The 27,200-nt window shown below is 38.8% G+C and overlaps 1 protein-coding gene across 1 annotated transcript; it reads left to right on the top strand.

The window, feature by feature from the left end:
- The first annotated feature begins 3,224 nt into the window (after positions 1–3,224).
- Positions 3,225–23,231, top strand: TRAF3IP2 (TRAF3 interacting protein 2). Its single transcript, XM_007426590.4, has 10 exons — positions 3,225–3,512; positions 6,978–7,045; positions 7,527–8,282; positions 8,819–9,008; positions 11,549–11,745; positions 14,663–14,751; positions 15,751–15,819; positions 17,528–17,644; positions 19,882–19,956; positions 22,640–23,231. Exons 2-10 carry the CDS (start codon positions 7,030–7,032, stop codon positions 22,796–22,798), a joined length of 1,668 nt encoding a protein of 555 aa, XP_007426652.1. The 5' UTR covers positions 3,225–3,512; positions 6,978–7,029; the 3' UTR covers positions 22,799–23,231.
- The last annotated feature ends 3,969 nt before the right edge of the window (positions 23,232–27,200 follow it).

Below are 27,200 nucleotides of genomic sequence, written 5' to 3'. Positions count from 1 at the left end.
CAAGAAACAGAAGCAACCAAATTGGATTGTTAGAATGGATGGTGGAAATTGCCAAGAAGAGAAGCCAAAGTGAAGAAAAACAAAGGTCTCAGGAAGAATCTTAATAAAGAATTTCAGAGAAATGTTGGAAGAGACAAGAAGCAGAATTACAGTAACTTCTATAAAGATATTAAAGATGGAAACAGACACAGGAAAAACAAAAAAAAGTCTTCTCTTAACTGAGAAGGAGGTTCCAATTCTGAATTGTATGCTAAAGAATGCCAATAGACAAACAGTGACTGATTCTATGAAAATCATACAAAGATGGAAGGGGTATATTGAAATTCCGTATAGTAGAGATGTCAATATCCAAAATATTATAGAAGATACTCCTATTTACATGAACCTCTAGTACTAGAAGATGAAGTTAGATCAACCCTCCAGTCATTGCCAAGTTGGAAGTCTATAGGAACTGATAGAATATCTACAGAAATATGGCAAGCAAAAGAAGAACAAAAGAATAATAGAAGAACAAAGGTTCTAACCAAACTATGCCAGCAAATCTGGAGAACAAAATGGTGCCCAATGGATTGCAAGAGGTCAGCCTACATACTAATACCAAAGAAAGGACACTTAACAGAGCATGCAAATTATTGCACAATATCTTTCATTTCACACGCTAGCAAAATAATGCTTAGGATCATCCAACGCAGATTAGAGCCTTATATGGAAAGGGAGATGCTGGATGTTCAAACTGGCTTTAGAGAAGTCTGAAGGAACAAAAGAAATTATTGCTGATGTACAATAATTGAGAAACCCAAAGAATACCCCAAAGAAATCAATAAGTGCTTCACTGATCACAGAAAGGACCAATTGTGTCAACCATGTCAAACAGTAGAATGTCCTTAGGAAAATGGGAATCTCAAATATCTCATTGTCCTCGTGCATAACTGATCCATAGGACAGGAAGCCACAGTCCGGATGAAACATCACAAAACAGATTGGCTCAAACTGGTAAAGAAGTGACAAAGCTGTATACTCTCTTCTTATTTACTCAACCTACATGCTGAATATATATTGAGGGAGGTTGGATTGGAAGAAGATGACTGTGGTTTTAAAATTGGAGAGAGAAAGATTGATCATCCGTATTATGCCGACGGCACTATTTTGGTAGGTGAAATAGTAATGAAAGTCAAGGAACACAAGGAAAAAATAGACTAAGATTAAATATGAAGAAGGCTAAACTAATGACAACAAAGGCTTCTCCCTTTTAGGACCAATTATCACCAGTAAAGGAAACACCAGTCAAGAAATACCCTGTATACTAGCGCTTGGTAGAATAGCAATTAAGGCCTTGGAAAAAATATTCAGATGCTAGATTATGTCTACAACTACAAAGATCAGAATCATACAGGCAGTGGTTTCCCCCCTGCACTGTATGGAAGAGAAAACTGGACTTTTAAGAAGCAGGATAGAAAGAGTATTGACATTTCTGAACATTGGTGTTGGAGAAAACTGAGAATGCCAAGGAGAGCTGAGAAAACAAATAAATGAATCATCAAACCAATCAACTCAGAGTTCTCACTTGAGCAGATATGACCAGGCTCAAATTATCCTATTTTGGACATAATATGTGAACACCCAGCTCCCTTAAGGAGTCCATAATGCTGGGAAAAATCAAAGGAAAGGAGATGACCATCAGCAAGATGGACGGGCTTGATTTTAGTGGCAATGGGTGCATTGTTGGAAGACCTGAAAGGCCACTTTGGGGGCAAATCATCCTGGAAAGAGTCTTTGTGCTTGCTACGAGTCAACACCATTGATGATCAGTCTATCAATGACCAAGAGACACAAATGAATTCTCTATCACAGTGTAACTTGAATCCAAACACCAGAACTTTCATTCTATCTGGCAAGCGTGCCTACTGACAAGAGCAATATATCTGCGGAAATTTGAAACAAACCACAAAGTATATCTGAATGCTTTCCCCTAGCTTTTAGCAACTAACATTTGTTTTCTCTGCCCAGTTTGATTTATATTTCTTCCATGGGAAAATAGAGGACATATATAACGTCATATAATCTCGACTTTGCAGCATCTATTTCTTTCATTTTTTTCTTCACCGAGGACTGACTAATTATTAGAGGCATACACGGCATATAGGCAACTTTAAGCAGGCGTAACATAATTAATAAAACAAAGTAAATGGTCCCGTTCTTCTTTTGAAAAAAACCACAGGGTGGGGAGAATCAGAACACCCTGGCTGCTTGTATTGCATCCTCATTGTCACACTGCTGTCAAGCATCTCTCCCATGCTAGTATGAGTACATTTATGTAGTATCAGTGTTTATATCTTAGCAAGGGGCAAGACCTATTTTTTCCCACAGCATCAAGTCTGGGAGGCAGGCGGGGCTGAGAGAGAGAGAGAGAGACACTGGGTGAACTAGAACCTGGGGCTCCCCGCTCTCACTTCCACACCTTAACCACATCACACTGCCTTTCTGCCACCCTGGCTGCCAAAAGATTAACACCTCTTCCTTTAAAGCAGTGTTTTTCAACCTTGGCAACTTTAAAATGTCTAGACTCCAACTCCCAGAATTCCACACATCTTAAAGTTGCCAAGGTTGAAAAATACTGCTGTAAACAGTGCAAGTCACGTTTGTTTTTGGGCGGGGGGAGGTGTTATTTTAAGTTGTAGACATTTTAAAAATTATATTCAGTAATAGGGCTATTAGATCCAGGCTGCAAACGTCCAGATGACGACTAGATGGCAGTGTAGTTTTCTGAATCTTTTTGCTGCCCCCTCCTAGCCTTGCAGATTTTTGCAATCAGAGCTGGTAGCTTTCATATAGAAGCCAGATTGTACCAGATACTTGTAACCTATCCAGTTATAGGTTATAGAGGGCAACAAACCTTTGCACCTCTGGTTTTTAATGGCAATTTTTCATGAGGACAGACTGCAACATTGCCAGCAATGCCCATCAATGTATATTACCGGCGTTCACATCTGCCAGATCCTAATCAGAAAACCCTCATATCGGCCGTTAAAACTGCACAGAAGAGGGATCAGTCAGCACCTGCTTAACTTTTCCTGTTCTGTTCCTAAAGTGCACGACAGGAGACAGCTGTGGCTGCGCGCGTGTGAAGCGCCAAAGCGAACCTGGACCCTCACCCCGTCTCGTTCCCCGCTCCAGTTGAGAGCGAAGGAAAACAACGTCGCCGCCCGAGGCGCTTTCTAGTCAACTGCTACCTCCTTCGGTGTTATCAGACGCACTTCCTCTCCTGACAGCCCTCTGGCTTTTTCAAAATGAGGCGTCCAACTCTTGTTTTTCCGCGATTTGCATAAAGAGATCTACTTCCTGGTGCTGAGCCTGTTCAGCAACTTACCTGACACAGCACGGCAGAGCAGAGCAGAGCAGAGCAGAGCAGAAAAACTCGGGGGGGACAATTTGGGGAGAAGAGGAAAGAGGAGAGTCCAGGCCAGGGGCCAGGCTGGTCTGCCCTGCCTTGCTGATCACCTTTGGGGTCTACGGTGAGTTGTGAAAAATTCCCCTCGTTTACCTGTTTGGCGGTACTGTTGGCCCACTTTTTCTCTGCTGCTCTTCTTTTCTCGGCTGGGGCCTGGCTCCCTTTTTGATTGCTGATTTACTCCCGCAGCAAAATGGTTGAGAGGGACACCTTGGTCTCTGCGCTTATCTCAGGCCGGAATGGCACTCTGGAAATGCGGGCGCTGTGATTCGGTTGCCGATCAATCTGTGTCGTGGTCCGAAAGGCGGCTAGGAGGCCCAGCTGCAACGGGGTTTAGTTGACGTAGACTCCACGTCCTGGGCTGGGAGTTTTAGATGCTTGACTGATTACTGCCCTCAAGCCGGTGGCCCCCGGGTAGATTTTGTCCAAAAGGATCTGTCCCCAGCCCGCTTCTCTTACATCTTACAGGAGGATAAATATGCTCTGCTTAAAGGTAAAGGTGTCTTTATGTATGAAATATCCTCCTAAGTATACACCTAGTGTAGATTATGTTTTTTTCTCTGATTTGTTGCCAAAATATTACTCAAAAATGAACTTGCAACCATATCTCCTTGAGAGGTTGGTGACATTTTGACAACGTAAATATATCACGTTTAGGATTGATTGATTGATTTGTTGGATTTGTTACGGCCACCCAGCTCCAAGAAGACTCTGAACTCATACAATAAGTCCAATACACATATTAAAAACACAACTAAAAACCACATGACTGGAAAACAAAATAATAGATTGCATGTTTTAGTGATGTGCACAAGGTTTTCTAGTCATAAATTCTTTTACCACTTAAAATTAAAAAGGAAGTTAAGCCTCGGGGTATTAAGTAAAAAGTAAGTCCCCAGTGGTCTTTCCCTATTAGATGGGTATCAGGAGCAGGACCTTCTTAGTGGTGGTGCCCTGGTGTGGATTTTCCAGCTCTCAGCACCTTCTTTCATCAGTCTGAGGCTGTTTGGCACAACTTCAGGGCAATTCTGTATTCCACTGCTTAATGCTTAGGGCTGTCAGCTATTTCTGTGAAAAATCCCAAATTGACAGTACAGTAGCTGAAATTAGAATTAGATAGAAGGGAGTCTCATTTTGGCCTGTGGGTCTCTTTTTATACCCTAATTTAGGAAGAACGCTTTTGCTGAAAAAGCCTGTAGATCAAATTGCATTTCTCTCTCGCGTGTATTCTGTTGCACATTCAGGCTGGTCCTGTGGTCTGCCCCCTCCCCATTTCCTAACCGTGGACTTGCCTCTTAGTTAACGGCGTGGCCTTTGAAGCTGGAATCTACCTAGCTTGCCATGTGTTACTCCACATTCTTCTCCTTTACTGTCAGAAAAGATATAATCAAAAGCAGAGGGAGTTTTGTCAGGCTTGTTCTTTGGAGATTTTGTAGGCTGACACATGCCTTTAAAAGGGAAAGTACAGAGATTTCAATGAGCTTAGAATTGTCTTAAGAAACGCACAGACAGTTGGAGCACAAGGGAATCTGTATTATTTCTTCTTCTTCTTCTTTCTTCTTCCTCCTCCTCCTCCTCCTCCTTCCAAAATCCTGACCATGATTGGATGTGAATTAGAACTTAATATGGACTCATTCAGGGCAAATTACCCAAACAAATTATCTTATTTGACTCCTCTCCCCTTTCCCACTTGACAGCCTGATTGGATTCATTATCCAGCAATCATTTAAATGTGTACACTGCTGCTGTGTGCTGGTATTTGAGCCAAACGGAAACAGCTCCCCCATGCCTGGAGTTTCCTCTGCCTTCAGCCATGCTGACAGGCCAGATGCAGGATTCACAGGAACGCCTCAACAGCGGGGCCTTTTTGCTTGCAAGAGGGTGAAATTTCTGCCCCTCAGTTTACTGAAGGCCTTCAGGATTATCTGCAGAAAGACTCTTGAACTGTGTCATTCTAGACAAGGAAAGGAAAAGTGAAATTAAAACAAAAGGGCTTTTAAATGATAGAGAATAATATTGCTTCCTTGCTCAGATGTGGCAGGTTTTACAATATACATAAATGTAACTCCAACATTTTTTATTATATTTCAGAACTAGGTATCTATGGACTCAATAAACAAATAATATCTATTGCATTCTTCATTTTTGTTTAATTTTGTAGGAGTTGAAGAATTGTAAGATGACTGAAAGAGTAGAAATGAGAAAGTGGGCAATGCAATAAGAAGACATATGCTTTTTTTCTTTCTTTATATTTTTTTAAATGCTGCAGCTGTTTGGGACAGGATGAGATTTAGCCTGTTACTTTAGAGACTCGGGATATTTGGCTTATTTTATGAAGTTTCACTGAGGGGTGAATCTTTATCCTGCAGAGACAAATACATTTTAAGTCTTTATTTCTAAAACCGGGGAAGTGACTGATATTAAAATCTATAGAACTCTTGCTATCTTAGAACCATTCTCAACAGTTTTTCCTCTGAAAAAAAGTTAAAAAATTAAATTGGATTTGTTTCAGTTCATTATTGAATTTTTCTCTTTATGCAACTGAAGAGTGAGCAAGATTTGAAGAAATACTTCAAGTCAGCTCTACTGGAACTCATTGTTATTCTTACAAACTTGGCAAGAAAATTAACCATGAAGAACATGTGCTTCCTCAAATGAAATGCATTGATTTTTGGACCACAGAGCTGCACAGGTCAGAATGGAGAAACCAACACTCCATTTATTAGGATCTTAAGCCTAGAGGTTTTCCTTCCCTGACTAATGGCAGCTTGTGTGTGGTGTAGGTGAATGGGGGAAAAGAACTAGTTGGTCTAGTGCTACAGTGCAAAAATAGAGTAGACCCCTCATCCACCTGCATGACAATCCATTGTAAATCGGGCATCATGCAGCTGCTTTTTTTCATATTCAGAAGATTGAAATTAGAAGCTTCCATGGCACCTCAAAGTGGATATCTCACTGATTTTTATGGTACTGTAGCGGCTTACTGATTCTGATAGAAAAATGCATGTGTCTGCCTGAAGTTGGCAATTTAAATAGTGATGAGTATTGTAGCCATACCTTACAATGAACTTAGTTACAGAATCACAATCCAGGCCTACTGAAAGAACCACGCAGCTAATAGAGTATAATTTTTTTATGTCTCCTTGGCTTAAATTCAGAGACCATCCTGTTGACTGAAGATGAGCAGGCTGTGAATTTGAGGGTTACGGTTCCCAAACATCTCAGGAATTCTAGACTGAAGAAAACGGGTTCAAAATGTGTTACTACTTGTTTATTTAAATATTTATCACTCAACCTATGTCAGTAGATCTCAGAGCATGATACAATTAATAAAAAACAATAAAGAGTAAAGCAAGCCTTGCTTAAATGGGATCGCCTATCTCTTTCCTCGGCCATTTTAATGAATGGAAATGAGAAATGAGCATCTTACTGTGGAAGAAATATTTTTCTTTTTTACTCTGTCTTTGAATGATGATCATAAAAGTTGCTTGCTTTTGTTGTGATCTTTTTGTCTCTTTTTCCCCCTTAGCTACCATTTGTCCTTGGTACCTCTTTCCACAGATTTCCTACAGAATATTGAAATGATGTCCCTACAAGGTTAGTGTTCTTTTATCACCATTATTCAGACTGAACCACTGCAAATAAATTGTATCGTGGTTGTCTAATTTGAATCACATGAAATATATCAAATCCATTAGAAAATTTCAAACCCTAGAACCATTGGGGAAGGTTTTGCTGACTCAGCTCCCTCCGTTGATTGGCTAGGTCCTAAGGATTGGGTGGAAAGCAAAGCTGACTGTGACAGTCCAAATTCTTCTTTCGGGCATCTAGGCAGGTATTTGCCAAGTCAAGCATGTCCTTAAAATATTCCCATAAATTCCTAAATTATATAATACATTCAGTCAATCGCAACCTTATCTCCCAGATGCGTTGCCTCTATTTCTCAGATTTCTCAGCCTATTGCTGGGGGTACATCTGGAGGGCATCCAAACTGGGGAAGATTGAATTAGATATGGAGTACTTTTATGCAAAGCAAATCAGAAAACTATTTTATACTGTATATTTTTCTCCATTTTAGGTGCTACAATGGGTCGAAGTATACCGGTTGAAGTAGATGAGACTACTGACTGGTCTCCATTTCCAGAACATTCACTGAAAGAAGTTTTGAACCCTTCTGCAGAAATTATAAATAAGTCAATGCCCATGGGATCTTATCCATCTCAAACATCTCATCAGATGGTTGGGCAGCTAGGATTCTATAAGCACCTTGATCATGTCAGTTATAATAACAGCATATTAGAAACATATGGCCACAGTCTTCTACAAGAAACCTATGATTCTAGAAGAGAGAGATTTCCTGGCCCATCCAGCAACTCAACAGACCGCTCGGGATTTAATCATTTGCCTCAAGACAAAACAAACCAGCTGTTGAGGTCTCACCCATCAGCTGATTCTCCTGACATTGGGCACAGTTCTAGTAATTTGCAAAGAGATTCATCTGAAACATCCCAGCATTCACTTGGTGAAAGTCAGGAAAAGGTAACGCCAAATTGGCAGCAGGATAATAGGGTGCCAATAGACCTAAGGACAGAAGATGCAGGATATGATTCTCAGCCTCAGGATCCTCTGGGCATTGGACAACCTGAGCCTCCCTTGTCCTTTACTTCTGTTTTTAACCTGCAAGACCTTCCAAAGCCTCTGATGTCCAGAGAATATCCACAGATGGACTCTCAGTCATCCCCTTTATTTCCACAAATGCCGCATCCTTATATTTCACCACATGCTCAGCGGCATCCAAGATACTACACTCGTAATATGTACTGCCAAAATCCATGTAAGTTCATTAGACATAAAAGGGGCTTCCCTTGCCATACAGGCATTTGCTAATAGCTGTATTTTTGTAAAATGGTTGTCCTGTTGACTGGGTTCATGTCATATTAAACTGTAATGTTATAGTTTATTTGGTTTGGTTTACTATATTGTATGAACTCACTACTGCAGCCTTAATTAGGTAATTCCAGCCAATGGTAGATTATTTGATAAGCTACAATTAAGAAAAAATCTTAATGTGTAATGTTACTATATTTAATGCCATGCACAGTTTAATGAATAGAAAAGGAATTTAATGAATAGCAAAGGAATCCAAAGCACTTCTTCCAAATTGTTTTTGAAGCATGCACAGCCTTAGTGAGTTCTTTGATGTAGATTACTGTGTTGTTCATGGGGTTTATTCAGTAAAATGTGAATCAATAAAACCATGGCTTGGTGCAGTGTATGCATCCAGTTTGATCACGCCATTATACCACCTATTACCTGTTATGGAAAGGTGTCTCATTTATGCAGCAGTCTTTTATTTTCTCTTATGCTTAGATGGGCAAACACCCTATCAACATTTTGCACATTCACCTCAAGTGCAGCTTCCTCTTCCTGGACCTTGTGTAAGAGTCATCCGTCCTGCTCAGCAAATAATCCCACATTATTCTAGTCCACACGGCCCCAAGTGTAATGAAGAAAGGCTGCCCCAGGGAGAAAGCTCTTCTGAAGGACTTCAGAGATTTCAGTAAGTATTTTCTTCTTTCTTTTTCATAATATTTTATTAAAGTTTATATATATATATATATATATATACACACGTGCTAATACAAAACTAAAAGACGTACAGGAAGGAAGGAAAGGAAGGAAGGAAGGAAGGAAGGAAGGAAGGAAGGAAGGAAGGAAGGAAGGAAGGAAGGAAGGAAGGAAGGAAGGAAGGAAGGAAGGAAGATGACTTCCCCTTCCCTCCAAACAAGTATATGCATTAACAGTAACTTAACACCTTCTCTAATATTACAGAAAAAGCCCTCTTCATCCTCTTCTCATCCCTAAACAATAACCTAATTATAAAAAATATTCAAAATCAGTCTAATCAGCAAAAGCATTAAGAGTGCCAGTGATAATAAACTATTTTAAGCTTAAACAAATAAGTCTATTTTGCATTTTAACTTCTAATTCTTTTCTAAAAAATTCAGTAAGTATTTTCCAAGCTTGGAGCTTATTTCATTTTTTGCAGGCAAAGCTAATGATGACAATTGTATCATCATATGTGTATGGACAGTATGCTAACCTCTGCCTGGATAATGCCAACACATATATTGCCATCTCACCTGGTCCTATAACCAAGGCTGATGGCTCATCTATGGCTAAATATATAGAAATAGATTCCATTTCTGGTTCGCATGAATCAGAATTTCAAACTAATGACTAACTTAGTCATTATTTGTTTCAAATGCCAGTGAACTCTAACCAAAAATGGCTGCTTCAGATTCAGACAAGCTTAAATTTATTTAAGCCACTGACTTTGAGTAAAAGAGTGCACTGGAATGGGCAAAATCACAAATTCATTGACAATAACTAAGTAAAGTGGGTTATGCCATTTCACTGCTAGTGACTTACAGCATCACTTGGCCATCATTGATGGGATTTAAAGACTGTCATTATTGTTATTTTAACACAACACCAGTTGGATGACCAGTTGGATGACTCTTGAAGAGTCATTAGTGGAGAAATGATCTTAGTATATCATCTGTATGTTCTGTGTGAAACTGCAAATCTTTTCTTTTCTTTCTGTAAGCTTCTCTTCTCATCTCAAGAGTACAGTACAGTAATTTCCTGCTGTGAGGTCATCTAAGAAATGTATATACGGCCTAAAGTGATTTAAAGTCTCCCAAATAATTTCACTGAGGCAAAATGAGTGGTCTTCCCAGGCTGAATTGCCTTGTTGGTATGAATCTCTGATGCTTCTCACAGGCCTCTGACTTCTGGCAGAGAAATGAAACAATTCCTATGCACTTTGCTTCTCTTCCAGGTTCAGTAATTTCATGCCTTTCTCCTTGTTCATCTTGTTAGCTTCCCAGGCTTCCTTGATGTAGTGCTTCTCTTATCCTACCTTGTCAGATTACTCACCCAGAGCTAACTTCAGTCTAGTAACTAGACCAATGAAGAGTCACCAACACATGAGATAAGTCAACCAGGCACAACAACCAGAGCATGGGAGGATTTGGAGTTGAAAGTGGGTGGAGTTTGCAGCACTGAAGGATTGCACCCACCTTCTTGTCATCTCCCATGAAATTAGTTTGAGGGCCATGTGACCACTGAGACCTGCAGGTTACTCAACCTGGAAATAGACTGTGAGCACACCTTGTCCTTCAACGTAATCTTTTTATCTCGCATAGTAAGGGTGTATGTTTGCATGCCCACATATGCTATTGCTTCTATTAGAAATGAATGAGGTCATGCAGTGCAGTTAGTGAATAAAATACATGCATTTCAGGCTCCAAACCATATTGGAGCTTTTACTCTGACATCCCCCTTTGATTTACAATTCCCTATTCACAAAGGATGGGCAACTACAGTCATTCTGATTTCAAGACTGATTGAAATCACAGAACTGTGCTTTTATGCCACAGGGAGAGGATACCTCAGATTCCTGTCAAATGCTTCAGGATTTGTCTTAATTTTTAAGATATTAAACAGAACAAAAGAAATAATTGAAATCAAAACAGTGAAAGTGCCAGTGGCAGACCTCTTTTAAAATCCTGATGGTCTTTACAAGAGCTTGTGAGACTGTGTGCATATAGAAAGTTTACTTTCATGAAGGATTGATATGAGTTCTTCAGTCCTTTCCCTCTATACCACTGTTTCTCAACCTTGGCAAGTTTAAGATGGGTGGACTTCAACTCCCAGAATTCCCCAGCCAGCAAAGCTAATTAGGACTTCTGCAAGTAGGATTGCACTGTCACTGAAAATCTTCCGTTCTGTCAGGCCCCAACTGCAAAAGATGGCAGACTTGTTTAAATCAAGTCTGCTCCAGTTCTGTTTCAACAAATAGGAGAAAGTTTAATTCATTTTTTTGCCTTTTAGAACAAAAGAAGCCTGTGGGTGGGAGTCCTAAATCTTCCCTGGCTTAGAATTCTGCAGTTTCTCCCAGCTTTCTCTGCAACACAGATCATTTAACTTCTGTCATCTTTATGACTTTATTTTTAAGAAAGGCCTCTGAATGTATATTCAGAATCATCAGATTTAAACATTTTCAGAATTTACAGATGATTTTTGTCTTCTCAGTGACCAGTTCCAGAAGCAGATGCTTGACAATAACTCACCATACAAAATATATGGTGCCCAGGAAGGCATACTTAGAGTTCCTCTTGATTCCATGGCTCCGTCTGGCAGCATGTCCACCCCTGGTGCTGTCCCAAGACCGCTGAATAATTCTGCAGCCAGGGGGACGCTGAGGACCAGCAATTTGCCTGAAGAACTACGTAAGCTTCTGCTGTTTTTTGTTTTTTAATTCTGTATATAATCCTATGCTGGAAAAGAAGTAAGGATCATCAGCTCCCTAACGTGCATCATATACCATTTTTGCATTGTTGACCTTTTCTACTGATTGAGGAATTTCTAGGGCTACATTAGGATAAAGCTTGAATGACATTCCTATTTGATTTTATCTTACTGATTTATATGGCTGGCCTATTCAACACATGGCTCTGGGCGGCTCTTTGTGTTTGCAAAATGAAACGAAAATCACCCAAAGATACAGAACAGAATTAAAAACACAAATACAAAATTTTGAAAAGCTGAAGGAAAAAAGTATATTTGAGGAATATTTCTTGCTGCTGCTTCTCCTGTAAACAGAGGTCCAAGTACAGCTTCTTCCTGGATAGAGAGGGAACATCTAGTTGGCAGATTCATTCAGTACACCGAACAGTCACCAAATTTTGATCAAATTTGCAAAGCAAGTATGGAAACTTGCTGGCAAGAAAATGAGCACCTCCTTAAGAGGCGGGCTGTACTGGTCAGTGACAAGCTCTGATGCTTCACTTGCTCTACCCCTTAATTTATCTTGTAAGTCCTTGGGGACCCTGAGCTACACATATTCGCCTCTATTGGTATCTTGTAAGTTTCAGGCTAATACTAGCAGAATCACTGGTTATCAGAAGAGTATTAAAGGGACAGCTTTAACAATGTTTCCTGTAATGTAGTATACAGCACACATGTGCATAATGCCTTGGATCTGCTGAGATTATTGGCCAATATTTCATTTACGTTTGATGGATTAATGTTATCACTGCCATGCGTGGGTTCAAAATGGCATGGGTTTCAAAGCACTTGGCATAAATGAGACGTGCATTCTTTGCAAATTTTGATAGAACTTTACCTGATTTGTGGTTCTCGTTTTTGGAGAAAATATATTTATAAATTTTTACTCTGCAAAAACACACATTGAGATAAATGCAGAAACTTCACCAGAAGACACTTGCGGTGGACTGATTTGCCCATCCCTAACTGAGTGTCAGGTCATGAATCTGGGAAGCAGATTATTGGATAATTGATACTACAGCCAGCTAAATGAGATTGTTCTAAATGAGATTGCGCTTCCTCAGAAAAAACAAGTTTGTCGTGTAGGGATGTTCCTAGAGTCATCACTGTCACTTGATGTCTAAGTTACCTTTGTGGCTTCTTGATTGGTATATCAACTATGCCCTTTCTTGGATAGCAACATTTAGCTATAGTTGTTCACATTTATATTACTATAGTGATCTCTGAATGATCCTGAAACTGCAGCTGGTATAGAAAGCAGTGATTATATTTCTGAGTTGGGGACTTGATCAGAGACACAAGACACCTCTGTTGAAGCAGTTCCAGTGGCTTCCAGTTAGCAAACAACCCTGGTTCAAGGTTTGGTTTTGACTTCCATTGCTCTAAACAATTGGGCCAGAATTTTTGGGATATTCTTCACTATTACACACCTTCCTGATGACTACAATCCAAAGGTCCTTGTTGAGAACTGCAGCATGTCATCTTGCAGTTATTTATTTATACATACATATATATAATTTAGGGGCATCTGACTCTTGATGACTCTGGGCAGCTTACAGTTAAAAAGCAAGAACAGTAAAAAAAAAAAAAAAACCAAATCATAAGCAGCCAGAAGATAAACATATAAACAAACCCCTCATGCAACAGGGGTCAACCATCAACCTGCCCCAAGACCTGGGAGAACAGCCAGGTTTTAATAGCTTCCTGAACATCATCAGTGTGGGAGACATTTGGATCCCTGGGGGAATATTATTCCACGAGACAGGCACCATGACAGAGAAGGCACACTTCCTGGATCCTGCTGGATGACATTGTTTAATCAATGGGACCTGAAGTGTGCCCAGCTTGCCCAATCTCACTGGCTGGGCAGAAACAACTGGAGGCAGGTGGTCTGTCACATAACCAGGGCCTATGCCATGAAGGGCTTTTCAGGTGATAACCAGCACCTTGAATGGCACCCAGAAGCCAAAGGGTAACTAGTACAGTAAAGCTCATAGAGCAGTAGGGTCACATTGGCACAATGCAGTCTGCCCATCACTGTCTGCACCACTGCACTCTAGACCAGCTGTAGCTTCCAAATCGTCTTTAAGGTCAGCCCTATGTAGAACACATCTGTGAGGTAGCTAAGGCATTAGTGACTGTCTGGAAGGCTTCCTGGTCCAGGATAGGGTGAAACTGGTACACTAGATGCACCTGTGCAAAGGGCCTCTTATCCACAGCTGCTTCCTCCCAGATTGCGCACCAGTCTTGAATGGGGAAGTGTGAGTCCGCTGGGCTAAGAACCGCAGCATTTCATCTTGTAGCTACTCGTGGGAGGCCTTCTCTGCAAGAGCACGTTCACTGTAGAATGCTTCCCCCCCGCCATTTATGAAGTGTCTATGAATACACTTTTTAGGACCTATATCTTCCCCAGGCCTTCCTTGTATGAAGGTTGGAAAAATGATCTAGTTTTGGCTTTCTTTTCCTTTCCCTCTTCTTTTAATGAAAATATAATAATTTCATATTGTTTTAATGTATTGCTTTATTACTGCATTTGCACTTTCAGGCTTCTGTGTGAGGAGCAAAAAACGCTTTTTTAAAAAACAAAAAAACCTTTGATTTTACTTTATCCTTATAAGCCACCTTGGAATGGCTTCTGCTTTATAAGTTGATCTCAGAATGTTGAAAATGAAATATAAATAAATTAAATATACCTGGAGATCTGAAGATTCCTGGCAGGGTTGCAAGACCAGTAAGCCAGTTTGTTCTAATATATGAATAATTAACATTAAGCAAAATCCTGCTTCTTGTGATGGAATTCAGAACTGTTTTATTTCAAAGCATGCCTGTTTTGATTATTCATAATTATACTTCTCCTAGGTAAAGTCTTTATAACCTATTCTGTGGACACAGCTGTAGAGGTCATGAAATTTGTGAACTTTTTATTTGTAAATGGATTTCAGACTGCGGTAAGTACTCTATTCTGGAAGCCTGAATCATTGCAAAGAGAAAAAGTGAGAATGTGTGAAAAAGGACAACTCTAAATTCAAAGTGGTATTCTTTTTAATGTGCCTGCCTGCATTGCTAAATATTATATATTTCATAATGAATATTGTTGAAAAGAGACAGAGAGTTCATTTAAGTAATATATGTAAATGTGAACTTAAAGTGAATGCATTGGTGGAAATGATGTTTTAGAATGATAAGCTATTTCGAAAAGGCTTAGCCAGCAGAACCTTATGGGGAGTTGACTCCAAGGTCAGCGGGTACAGGCTGACTTTCATGATGAGAATTAACCTTTACAGTTTATTCTTCCTTGACAGTAACTTCATAAACATTTTCTTCCAAGACTGAGTAAAATACATTCTGAAATGGTAGATACCAATTCGTCATATGCAATGGCAGAGGTTGGCCTGGCATTTTGCAATTGTGCACGCAAGAAGTTTGGCCTAGCCTGACAAGAGCTTCCTTTTCACTCCATAAACAAAAGAGGGCCATTTCCTGAGGCTCCTAAAGATCCTGGTTGAGTCAAAACGGTGTGCAACATATTAGCATGAGGTGTATGGTTTTGGCAAAGCATGTTGTGTAAACCCAATCACTGTGGTTTGTAAACCATGGCTTATGGCAGGCGAGTATAACCTTTGGGGCAGATGAGGTCTCCGTTGGGATGATGCTGGTGCAAAGTGGGCAAGGCCTTATCACACAAGTGAGTAATTTTTTCAGGATGCACTGTTAATTTAACCAATTTCTCCACTGTGGTATGATCTGCAGAAATTTACCAAGCTGTACTAAATGTAGTAGTGGTTTTTTTGTTGTTGTTGAATGGACAGTATTGTTGGTACAGACACATTTGTATTAAAAGCTTTTTAAATCGAACCATTTCGAAAGGACACTAATGTTGAATTTAGGGGAAAAGTAGTCTCCTAGACAGCTAAATAAATCATATTAATATTTTCACTTTTTAACAGATTGACATATTTGAGGACACCATTCGAGGAATTGATATTATCAAGTGGATGGAACGCTACCTGAGTGATGTAAGTAAAGATAAAATGTAAATATTGTACATTTTCCTGCACCAGTTGTTCACAGGTAATACTTAAGGCTGCTTCCTAAGACACTATGAACTAAAATAGAAACCTATTCTCCCCTCCCCATGTGGCTTAATTATTGATGTTTTTCCTGTCCTTGTCTCCCCTCCCCTCTCCTTTTTCCCTTCCATTTTGGTCTAATTTAAAATGGGAGCAATCGAGAGAAGAAAGCTTGGCTCTCTTTCTATCAGTCACATTCCTTTGCTGAGCATTTTGAAGGATCTTTCTTGAGAAATGAGCTATCCATCTTGTCCATGTTATCTACAGGAATGTACAAGTTTTGTATGTGTGTGTGCGTGTGTGTGCGCGTGTATAAACATACATCAAGCACATCAATTAGCTATACTATATATTTTGGATTAGATCCAAAGGGACATATGAGCAGCAGCGAACTGCACACACGACTTGGTTTACATATTGAACTACCCCATAACCTGGCATATTTTGCTTTTGACTTAGTATGTTGTGTGAACCCAGGCACTTGTGGTTTATTTGGTAAACTAAGATTAAACTTTTGCTTAATGCACTATGGGAACCTAGGCTGTGTATCTAAAAGTGATCAAGCCTATTCAGAGCTCTGTTCACTTTAATAAATTGTTGAGGTTGAATGGGTCTTCCTTCAACAAACGTTCATGCTTCCCAGAAGAAATCTATCGGCTGCCAGAAACCATATGCTGGACAGATAAGTTCACATATACTGGCTTAGTACTCATATAAGACTAGATGAGGAAATCAAGAACTGTGGGCCAAATGCAGTTTCCAAAGCCTTTTAGATGGCTAACAGTATGCAACCCGAAGTGAGTGGCAAATCCCCCAAATCAATTTCCTGCCAGCATTTAGTGATAAACTGAACGAAATAGACATGTTACACTCCCAATAGGCTTCATGCACCTACAAAAGTAAAAAATACACCCATCCAAAGAAAAGCTGATAATTCTGGCTTCATCCCTCATTATATTGCTGCTTCGTTACCTCTGTCCCTCAGCCACTAAAAAGGATAATAAAATAAAGCATGCTCTACCAAACAGAAAAGGTTGTCCAGTCTGCTGTAAATGTTAGTGCTCCTTCTGGTTTCAGATAGGACACTAAATATATATTTTTTAAAAGCCAAAGTGTGAATTAGCACAGTGTATGAATCTAGTATTTCTGGAAGGAGAATCTTTGTGATTATGGCTTGAAACAAACAAGTTTGTTTTTAAACCTTCTAACTCTTAAAAATAAATTTTAAACCTTGCGGCTTCTCTTGAAAATAAGAGGTGCTTAATTTCTTCCATAGCTTCTTAGCCATTCCAAACTCTGGGAATCAAAGTTATAAATATGCATTCTTGTGTGTGTGTGTCTGTATGTTTTGTACAGTGTGCATAATTATATGCAATAGGCTGTTTTGGTGAGCTTTGTGATTCAACATGGCCAATGCTGAAATATATTTTCTCTCCCTTTTAAATTAAAACTGTACTTCTTGGGAGATCCAGGAAATCTGGTATGAGGAATTCCAGCGTATACTGTACAGTTTCATTGCCAAAAGGAGCTGGCTTGTCTTATGCTTCCAGAGAACATCAGATCACGTAAAAATCCAGCTGGCAGGTTTCCCAGCTGCTTTTGCCCAAATGCACTGCATTTTATGATTTCATAAAAGTGTTTCTCTTCCTGACAGAAGACAGTAATGATAATCATAGCAATCAGTCCAAAATACAAACAGGATGTTGAAGGGGCTGAATCCCAGCTGGACAAGGATGAACATGGTTTACATACTAAGTACATCCACAGGATGGTAAGTGAGGACACGTGCTTGCCATTTCAAAAAGAAGTCTCCAGCTTCTTCTTCTGCCAAGCAGTTGCTCTCTGTGCTTTGTCCTTGGTTGATGCTGTGGTTAAGCCCTGCTTTGTTTATATTTAAAACTTTGCTTTCTGCATTGCTTTGGAGGGCTCAGCAACTCCACGTGCTGTAAACGCAGTTGACTTTATGCCTGTTTAAATCCTTTCATATCCTGTTCAAATCTCTGCCATGTGAACTGTGGGCACCCAGTGGGAGCAAGGGAAGAAGGTAATGAATGACATTTGCATCCTGAAATCCTTGTGGCTTGCTACAGATCACTATGATATACCTCATGCCTGCACTTTCACACACTGAACTGCTGCAAACACACACATACCCTGGAGCCCACTGATGGCAGACTGTGAAAAATACAAACAGGATTATATTTTGTGGAATTTCTCTCGCTATACTTTCGTATCCTCCTGAGCTACTGTGTTCTCTTTCTCGGTGCGTTTGATCTTTGTCTCTCTATGGCTTCTCCATTGCCACAGAGACTCAGCTTGACAACACGTTTGAGGATTCTCTCTAGGGTTTCCTCTGATCAGATTGAATAAACTGGAACAAAGCTGCCTGCTTTCAGCTGGGAAATAAGTACTGCATTATGCCTGTCTAGAAAGCTTCCAACAGGACAGGTTAATCACAGAGTGAGAGCAGACTCACAAGTGCAGCTGGAGGAAAGAGGGGTTTTAGACAGGCAAAGATAAGCTTTCCTCGGTGGCAGAGAAGGGAAGAAAAGCTGCTTGGCCCTTACTAGCAGTGCCAGTGAGTCTCTTCCGACAGATTTTAATCATGCAGTTCAGCAAATGCCGCATACATCTTGATCCTGTTCCATTGCTTTTGACAGAACTTAGTGTTTCCTCACTAAGGATCCCTAGGAGGGCCCAGCCCTTGCTGTAGTGATTAAACTGCTGCCAACATTCTAATGCAGTGTTTCTCAACCTTGGCAGCTTGAAGAGGTGTGGACTTCAACTCCCAGAATTCTGGGGCGTGGACTTCAACTCCCAGGCTGGCTGGGGAATTTTGGGAGTTGAAGTCCACACCTCTTCAAGCTGCCAAGGTTGAGAAACACTGTTCTAATGTGTTGCCCTGATTTCCTTTACTCTTCCTAGTGGTTTGCAATTAGCTGTTGTTTTGAAACATAGACCAGGATATGAATGCTTAAATCAGACTGCCAATAAGTCATGATCAGTGTCATGTGAGCCAGAGATAAAGCTGGAGTTGTCTGGCTGTTCCAGTGATGCTGTCAGTCTCTAAGTCAAGATTAATCACAATATAATTTTTTGCATGAAATAGAAAACAACGACCTAATGATATATGGTTTTGATGATTAGAAAAAAAATAGCTTATAGAAAAAATGGAAGTTATGCTGTAACCATAGAGTAAGAGGTAAATTTATACAGTACATTTTCTTTCTTTTTTCCCACACTTTTGGCTCTCTCTTTTTTTCCTTTTTTCTTTATTCTAAATACTAGTTTCTGTTAGTTTTTATCTTCCTTTATTAAAATCTTAATAAAGTTATATTAAAAAAGATTAGTTATATTAAAAAAAGAATATCTAAACTAAGCCCCAATTGACATTTTCAGTACTAGTCTGATACTTAAGGAAATTCAGATGTAAGTGGGTAAGCCCTCAAATGTAGCTGAAAAGCTTTGAGAACTCAAATACAATTCTGCTTTCACGTGTCCAACAGTAACATGAAAATGTCATGGTAAAACATATATACATATTATTTTTATTTCTTTTGAAAACACAAACACATCTTTGTTGCATAATCTGCTGTGGCATTAAACAGGTGTAAAAATACAAGAAAAGGGTCTTTCATCAAAAATATACACCAACAGGCCGCCCTCATAGTATAGCACATGTATCTGCTCGTGCTTCTCTGCTGCTCACTGATAAAGGGAGACTAACACCCAGGCTTCCCTACTTCCAAACATCTAAAACAGAAGGTAATGTTAACTGGATCAGGACATTTCTATGTTGTGTCTAGCACTGGATCACCACCTGTGTTTGCCATTCTGATTTCTGCGCAATTCATAATCCAGGAAAAGACACAAATCTTTCTGACTGTGGTAGTGTGGGGCCATGGGTCTGTTTATATCTGAAGGCATTTTTGCATAAATCATTAGAAATCAGAATGCATAAGTCTGAAATTAATGTTGGCTAATTTTACTTATTTTGTATTTTTTTAGATGCAAATTGAATTTATACAGCAAGGAAGCATGAACTTCAGATTCATTCCTGTGCTGTTTCCAAATGCAAAAAAGGTAATATGATAATGGACTGAATAATTCCATTTTGGGGTTTGATGAAAATTTAAACTAGATATAATACATTTTTAAAACTATTTGGGAATGTTAAATAAAAATCCTTTTGGCATTTGATGTAACGATTTAGAGAAATGTTTCACGGTACTCTTTAAGGCAGAAATATAATTTATATCAAGCTTACTAATGGACAAAAACATTCTTAATTCTGAAGTGTCTGTTAGCACTAATTTCCTGAAATAAAAAGGGATTTTATTTTTTTTAGTATCATAATTTACTATTTTATCTAGAGATAAAGTAGGACAGGAATAACCCAAAAAGAACTAAATCACTTGAATTGCCCATTCATTTTTACATGTTTAAATCTTTCTTGTTCAACTTGAAGAACACCATCTGGTAAGAGATAAATTCTGTTTAGTCTCATTGTTTTGTGTGATAAAGAATGAACTAAGCTTGGGTTTATATTTTCCATGATTTCTGTTGGGTACAACCTCCTTTCTTCATCTGAAAGCCTCCTCTCAATCTGTACCCAAACTCTGTTCTGCAGAACATGCAAAGATTCTTACACACTAACTAGGTTCCCACACTGTGTAGGCCAGAATATAGTTTTGTAGAATTATAGAATTGGAAGTAATCCAAATTAAAGCATTGCTGACATTTGGCTATCCAGCCTCTCCTTGAACACTTCTGGTGATGCAGAAACTACCAGCACTCTAGGTATTTAATTCCTCTGTTGAACTACTCTTGCATTCTTATAATTTTAAATTATTACTTGTCCTGCTCGCTGAGGTGTTAATGAAGAGGTCTTGACTTTCTTTTTTGTGACATCTGGATATTTCAAGTGGTACTTCAAGTTCTATCTTATCCTCCCAGCACTTTTGTCTTCTCAAAAACTGTTAATCTCTATCAGATTACATTTGTAGTCTTCTGGGCACCTCATTGGTCTTTTTTGAATCCCTTCTAGTTTCTCAGACTTCTTAAAGTGTGATGCCCAGAACTGGTAGGTTCTGACCAATGTGCAGCGAAGTAAACTATTAGTTCATAAGTTTTGGAAACTATACTTGTGGTGATGAAATCTAAATTGTACATTTTTCTAACCTAATCTATCAAGATAATTTTGAAATTTATTTTTGTCTTCTATGGTATTAGGAATCCAACCACATTTTATATCATCTGTACCTCCTCTTCTAAGTAATAAAACTATTGAAGAGTATAGGGCCCAGAACAAAATTACTACCTGACTTTGTTGACGAAAAGTTGAAGCAGTCTTTCAAAATGCTTTTCAAGCCATCCATATTTTTACTTGTTATGCCATCCACCCCATATTTAACTATTTCACTAATTAGAACATCACAGGATAACTGTCAGATATTTTAGTGAAATCAAGATTTAGTACAGCATTCCTATCATTTATCAAGAAAGTTGCCCTATGTGGAAACTGCAAAAGTCAACATGGATTTGTCAAGATCATATTAATCTGAAAGACTTGATCTTGACAAATCCATGTTGACTTTTGTAATTTCAGCATTATTTTCAAATATTTTTCCTTCTCTAGTCATTTGGTACTTCACCCATTATCTCAGATTTCTTGAAATTTCATAAAGATTCTATCAGACCATCAGCAAATCTTTCAGTACCCTAGGATGACATTCACCTGACCATGGAGATTTAAAGTATAGGAAATTTGTATTTCATCAGTCTAAAGCTTTAATCCTGCTCCTTGATCTTGTTCTTCACAACTGCTTGGTGAAACACATACCCTCTTATAACCCTCTTATTAGTAAAAAAAAAAAAAAAAAAAAAAAAGCTTAGCCAAAATGGGAGTTTTGTTGTTGTCGTTGTTACTTACTTTTGTTGTCTTCCTGAGAAGCTGATATACTGATTGTTTTACTTTGAACATTTATAAGAGCTCTTTTTGGGGTTCTTAACATTCTTTGCCAACCTCAGCTCATTCCAAGCATTAGTTTTTCTGACATCTCTACAATTCCAGACGCTGTACTCTTCCTTTGAGACCTCTCCTTTACTACATCTAACATGAATCCTCTTTTGTTTGGTTGGTTATAACTTAGCATGATGTGTGATCCTAGTCACAATCACATTCAAACAAGTTGCTGTTGTATGTATGAATCTGTAGAACATTAGATCAACGTTAGGAAAATAACACAACAGGCCTTTTCTGCTCCCCTTGTAATATCACATACAAGGAAATGTAGGAACCTCTCTCTCTTTCTAAATTCTCTTATGCCAACGTGGGTAAACTTACCACCATAATCTAGAGTAGATTAGCGAAGATCTTCCTGGAGCTTTGGCATCAGAGCTATAGGGATGCTATATAACTCTATTGTACCTCAACATTATAACCATGGAATGCAGACTTGTTTATAGAATATTAAAACTGAGCGATGTACGAAGCAATAAGCATGTGTTGAAAAAAAAAGGTTTCATGCAAGTGATTCCACAAGGAATTACTGAAATTGGAGTTCAGAAAAGAAATCCAATGCTTAACTAATTGCTTAGTTTGTTGGCAAAGGCATATAAGGAGGGCAGGGGAGTCAAATGTGAAGTCTGTAACTGTAATGGTTAGTACGTCTCAAAAGCTGCTGTCAAGAATCAGGGGGGATTTTATATTGCTTCTTTCCCATGCCTATTCTTCCCTTTTCCTTTGACCTTTCCTTCTCCACAGGAACATGTACCTACCTGGCTTCAGAATACTCACATCTACCACTGGCCTCAGAATAAAAAGAACATTCTGTTGCGGTTGCTGAGAGAAGAGGAATATATCGCACCTCCAATAGGACCTTTACCCACTCTCCAGGTTGTTCCATTAGGAGCACACATCTAAAGCACACATGGACTAAATGCTGTATGATTCTCTTGGCTTATGGCCAGGATTTTCCTGGCTGCCTCTTCTGGGTGATGAACAGCATGTGCACCCTCTCCCCTCCCCACCACAAATAGAATTGTCTTGGGGTGCAGCAAGCCGATGTGTTTTCTTTCACCCTGAATGTTTCCTTTCAATGCTGATCAGGTACGTTGCTTCATTTGAACAAACTGCAAATGGAAAAGTATATTTCATGGTTGTTGCTTTTCTTCCGTCTTGAGCAACGTTCTAAGTCTGTGGCAAAGCAAACAAATACTAGAATGAGGCTAAATATGCCAAAAAATTGCATAATCTTGTTTGCTCACAGCTCCTTTTGTTGTCAGACAGATTAACATATATTGTAAAACAATTTCCCAGTGCTATTTCATGTACATAATAAAGGAGTTGCTTTTCATATGGATTGCCATTTTCATGATAAGAAAAAACATGAGGGTTTAACATTTTTATTTGCTGGTAAACATAGTCATGGTCGTTATTTATTTAGGCACTTTGCTTAGCTTTTTAAAAATAGTTTGTAAATGATCCACAACATAATTAAGAATATTCTTTCTCTTGTTCTGCCTTAGAGCAAGGCTATGTATTACATTTGCCATATGGCTGCTCTCAAAATAAGCACCTATTATAGGTTCTCCCCAGTAACAGATATTATCGCTTATAATAATGATTTAACATTTCTTTATCAACAATAGTAAACTGTGAATAATCTAGGGAATATCTGCTAAGGTGACATGGAGAATAGCAAGAGGCTTAATCCAAGCTGCTATTCACAGGGAGAAGAGGAAGGCAGCAAGAAACTTCAGCAGCCTTTTGGAAGAACTAAGGCAGCCACCAGCACTAACATGAGCCAATATAGTACTCTATCCTCAGCATCTGTCAGGACCTCCTAGACATTCAGCAGCAAGAGACCTACATTGCACTGATCTAACTATCCCTGCCTTCCAACTACCCCACAGATGTCTCGTGGCTCCTATTGTCCTCTTGTCACTCAGCAAGAACAGCCTGTCGTTTCTGTCCTCTCACTCAAAAGTACCGTTATCTGGGACTAAGCCTCTCTACTTTATTTTCTTGGGATTTCACTTTTCCCTAACTAGGTATTCTCCTGGTATGTTAGACTACAGCTTCCATCATCTATAAGCCCCAATCTGAGGAATAACCAGAGCGTAAGGGCATCAAGCCATATGATCATACACATGGTATCCACATTCATTATTTCTCCAGTTAACTATGAATAGAATGTAGCAACTGGTGTGTTTATTTTAAAAAAAGTAAAAGCTGCTCTACACAGAGTGGGAGCAGCATCATGTTTGGTATGATGAGCCAATAATTAGGTAGCACAGCCAGTTAGACATAAAGTACCAGTGGCACAAGAAAGGCTGTCAGGAACTCTGCAAAGCCAATGCTATTGGAAATAAAATGAAATGGATGTCTTACTGCTTTCAGAAAGATTATACATCAGCTAAGATTAAGAGATCCAACAGCTTTTTGCCTGCTGCTTCCTCACATTTAATGTTAGGTTTAGCCATGCCTATATAAAAGGTACTACCACATACCTTTTACATACATACCACTACCTTTGCAGCAGACTAGAATTAGTTCTAGACCTGTTTTTACAACTATTGTGTCCAAGATCTGACTTTATCTATTGATGACCTTGCTGCATTGTATATGAAATCCCAGCAAGCTACTCTTCTCTTCTTGAAACATACAGCACCTCTACAGAGCTTCTGGGAGATCTGTTCCCCCTCTGCTGGGAACTCTCACCACACCCAGCTCCTTTCTCTCACTTTAACATTGTTCTCATCATTCTGAAGATTATTGTAAATCAGCTTTGCAGTGCTCTTTAGGAACTGGAAAGTGGAAAAGCTGGTGCAAATACTACAGTGCAGAAATGCCCTAACTGTAATACAAGGAAGGGCATTCACAAGGGTGGCTGTACCTCTGAATCCTGACATTTCACATGAAGATGGAGAGGATAGTAAACTTTTAGAAAAATACATGTACTTTATTCATCTCAGAACCACTGTGATGCTGTGCCAACAGCTGCTCATTTCCCATAGTGTAAGGCCAAAGCAGATATTTTTCTCTCTTAATAAAATCAGTAGCGGGATTGAGATTATAGCACATGGTGGAGGGGGCAGGGACAGAGAAGGATTAACCTAGCCAACCTCCTCCCTTTGTGATTCTGCAGAAAATTGTATCTCTAGAGTTGCTGTAAGCCCAGGAGAAAAGCATGTATTAGTTAAAAAAGAAAAAAAAACTGGTTATTCCTTCTTTAGGCTTTGCTTAACACCATTTAAATAAGAAAGCCAAGACTATTACTACATGTGAAACAAGATAAACAAGGGCGCTTAGGCCAAAGAGCTACTTAATTGAAAAGGACTCTTGTTAAAAACCCAGTGTCCCTTATCTTGTGTTAGCAGGGCAGGAATCAGAATGACTGCTACTACTAACCACAGCAAAGTTCAAAGGGAGAAACATTTTGTAGCTGTGCAACAGAAAGGAGGCAGATTGTTGAAGGAGAAAGATAATTACTATAATTTATCACATGTCCACATTAATGAAGCTCAACTGAATACCTGGGTTTTAAAAGCAGCAAAGCTGAATAACAAGCAGAAAATAAGCACGTATAGTCCTCTATCACAGAAGAAACAATTTTGTTTATTTTCAGATATAAGTGTAACCTTTCACAGATCGAAATAAATGCAGTGGGCAGATTTGCAAAAGGAACTGTATGGACTTGGGTCATTATGTTGAATGATTGTTCTTGAAAGCATGACAAAGACTAGAGCTTTTCATCCTATCTTCTGATGTTATTACAGGGTCCAAATCGCAACAGTATGAGACTATTGCCTTGAGTATTTATAGTTAAAGGTATGATTTTTAAGGAAGTCAGAGCAGTACTTCCACAATATTTAAGGCCACGTTTGTCTTGTATATAGGTACTGTACTGAGAGTCATTGGATATTGGTTTTACAAGGTTCCCTTTACCTGAAAAGGACAGGTAAAAGGAGGACAGACCTTGGGAAAGTATTGTTCCCTTAGTGTGCCTGTGTTATACAGACCTTTTCCAAAGTGTTTTGTGGCAGTTCTTAAAACTCGTTGCAGTAACAGTTCTGAGCTGCAAAAATATAAATGCCTTGTCTGCTACTATCTAGTGATTGCTTAGATTCTTGCAGACCAGACCTTGTAGACCTAAAATTGCACAAAGCATGCAGTTTGTCATAAAGCAGCATCCTTATGCGTATTTATTTGCCACCCATTTTCTTAACTGGTGTTCATTTAAAAACACTTCACAATAAATTAAAACTAATAATTGAGCGCTTTTTGTTGTTGTTGCTGCTGTTGTTCCCAAAGCTGTGGTTTTAACATTTGTAATAAACTTATTCTGACTGGGATCTTCAATGCTCAGTGATAACACACACACTTTGGACAGAGAAGCTAGGTTTACATAACATATTAAAATGTTGTTGCTAGTTTCGGGTTCAATGCTGTCTGACCTCAGCCAGTATAGTTATACTTTATCATTCAGCGTATTATCAGTCCAGACAAACTAATAGTAAATCATGGTTCAGTTAACTACCAGTTAGCATGTATGCAAAAACAGCCATTAGGGTTCTAGTTCAATCCTTAGCTTCTCCAGTGAGAGTTAAGAAAAGCTCCTTTCCGAAACCAAAGAAAGTTCCTGCTAGCTGGCTTAACGTGATACATTGAGCCACAAATTAGTCAATGCATTTTAGACTATGGGTTGTATGAACTCAGTCCATGTACTTAGTTTATGGCTCAATAAGCTATGTAAACAGAGGAAACTGAGTATATCATGGTTATCTTTGTTTTTATTTTTTATAGTAATTTTATTAAAGATTACAATTACAACAATAAAAACTAATACAAACTAAAAAAGAATAAAAAGAAAAAGGTGCAGAAAAGAAAAAAAATAGAAAAATAGAAAAGAAAAAATAATATAGTAAAAAGAAAATAAATATATAAAGAAGTTACTTCCCCCTTCATCACAACAAGTATGAATAATTTTAGTAACTTACCACCTTCTCTTAAAATAGAACAAACTATCTCCTCTTCCCATATCCCTCTCTTATCTATAAACAAATCCATAAAGCCTCATCATTTCAGTCCTGATGTCAGCAAAAATCCAGTAAGGGTTACCAGAAATAACATATCTATTTTAACCTTGATCAAATAAACCAACTTTATATTCCTTCCTTTTACGTCTAACAATCTTAATCTTTAGTCCCTTCAAATAACATCATAGAACTTTTTTTTTTTCATTTTTTCTTTGTCCCTTCTCACAAAATTCTTCAAAACTTTAACAAGCCTCTTTTGTAAATCCAATATAGGAAAATTATCC

The sequence above is a fragment of the Python bivittatus genome, unplaced genomic scaffold (assembly GCF_059951505.1).
Source record: "Python bivittatus isolate LINGU-HERP-01145 unplaced genomic scaffold, Pbiv_v1 ctg000020_np1212, whole genome shotgun sequence".
Lineage (NCBI taxonomy): Eukaryota > Metazoa > Chordata > Lepidosauria > Squamata > Pythonidae > Python > Python bivittatus.
Note: the sequence above shows the minus strand (reverse complement) of the source record. Positions and strands in the feature narration are given on the sequence as shown.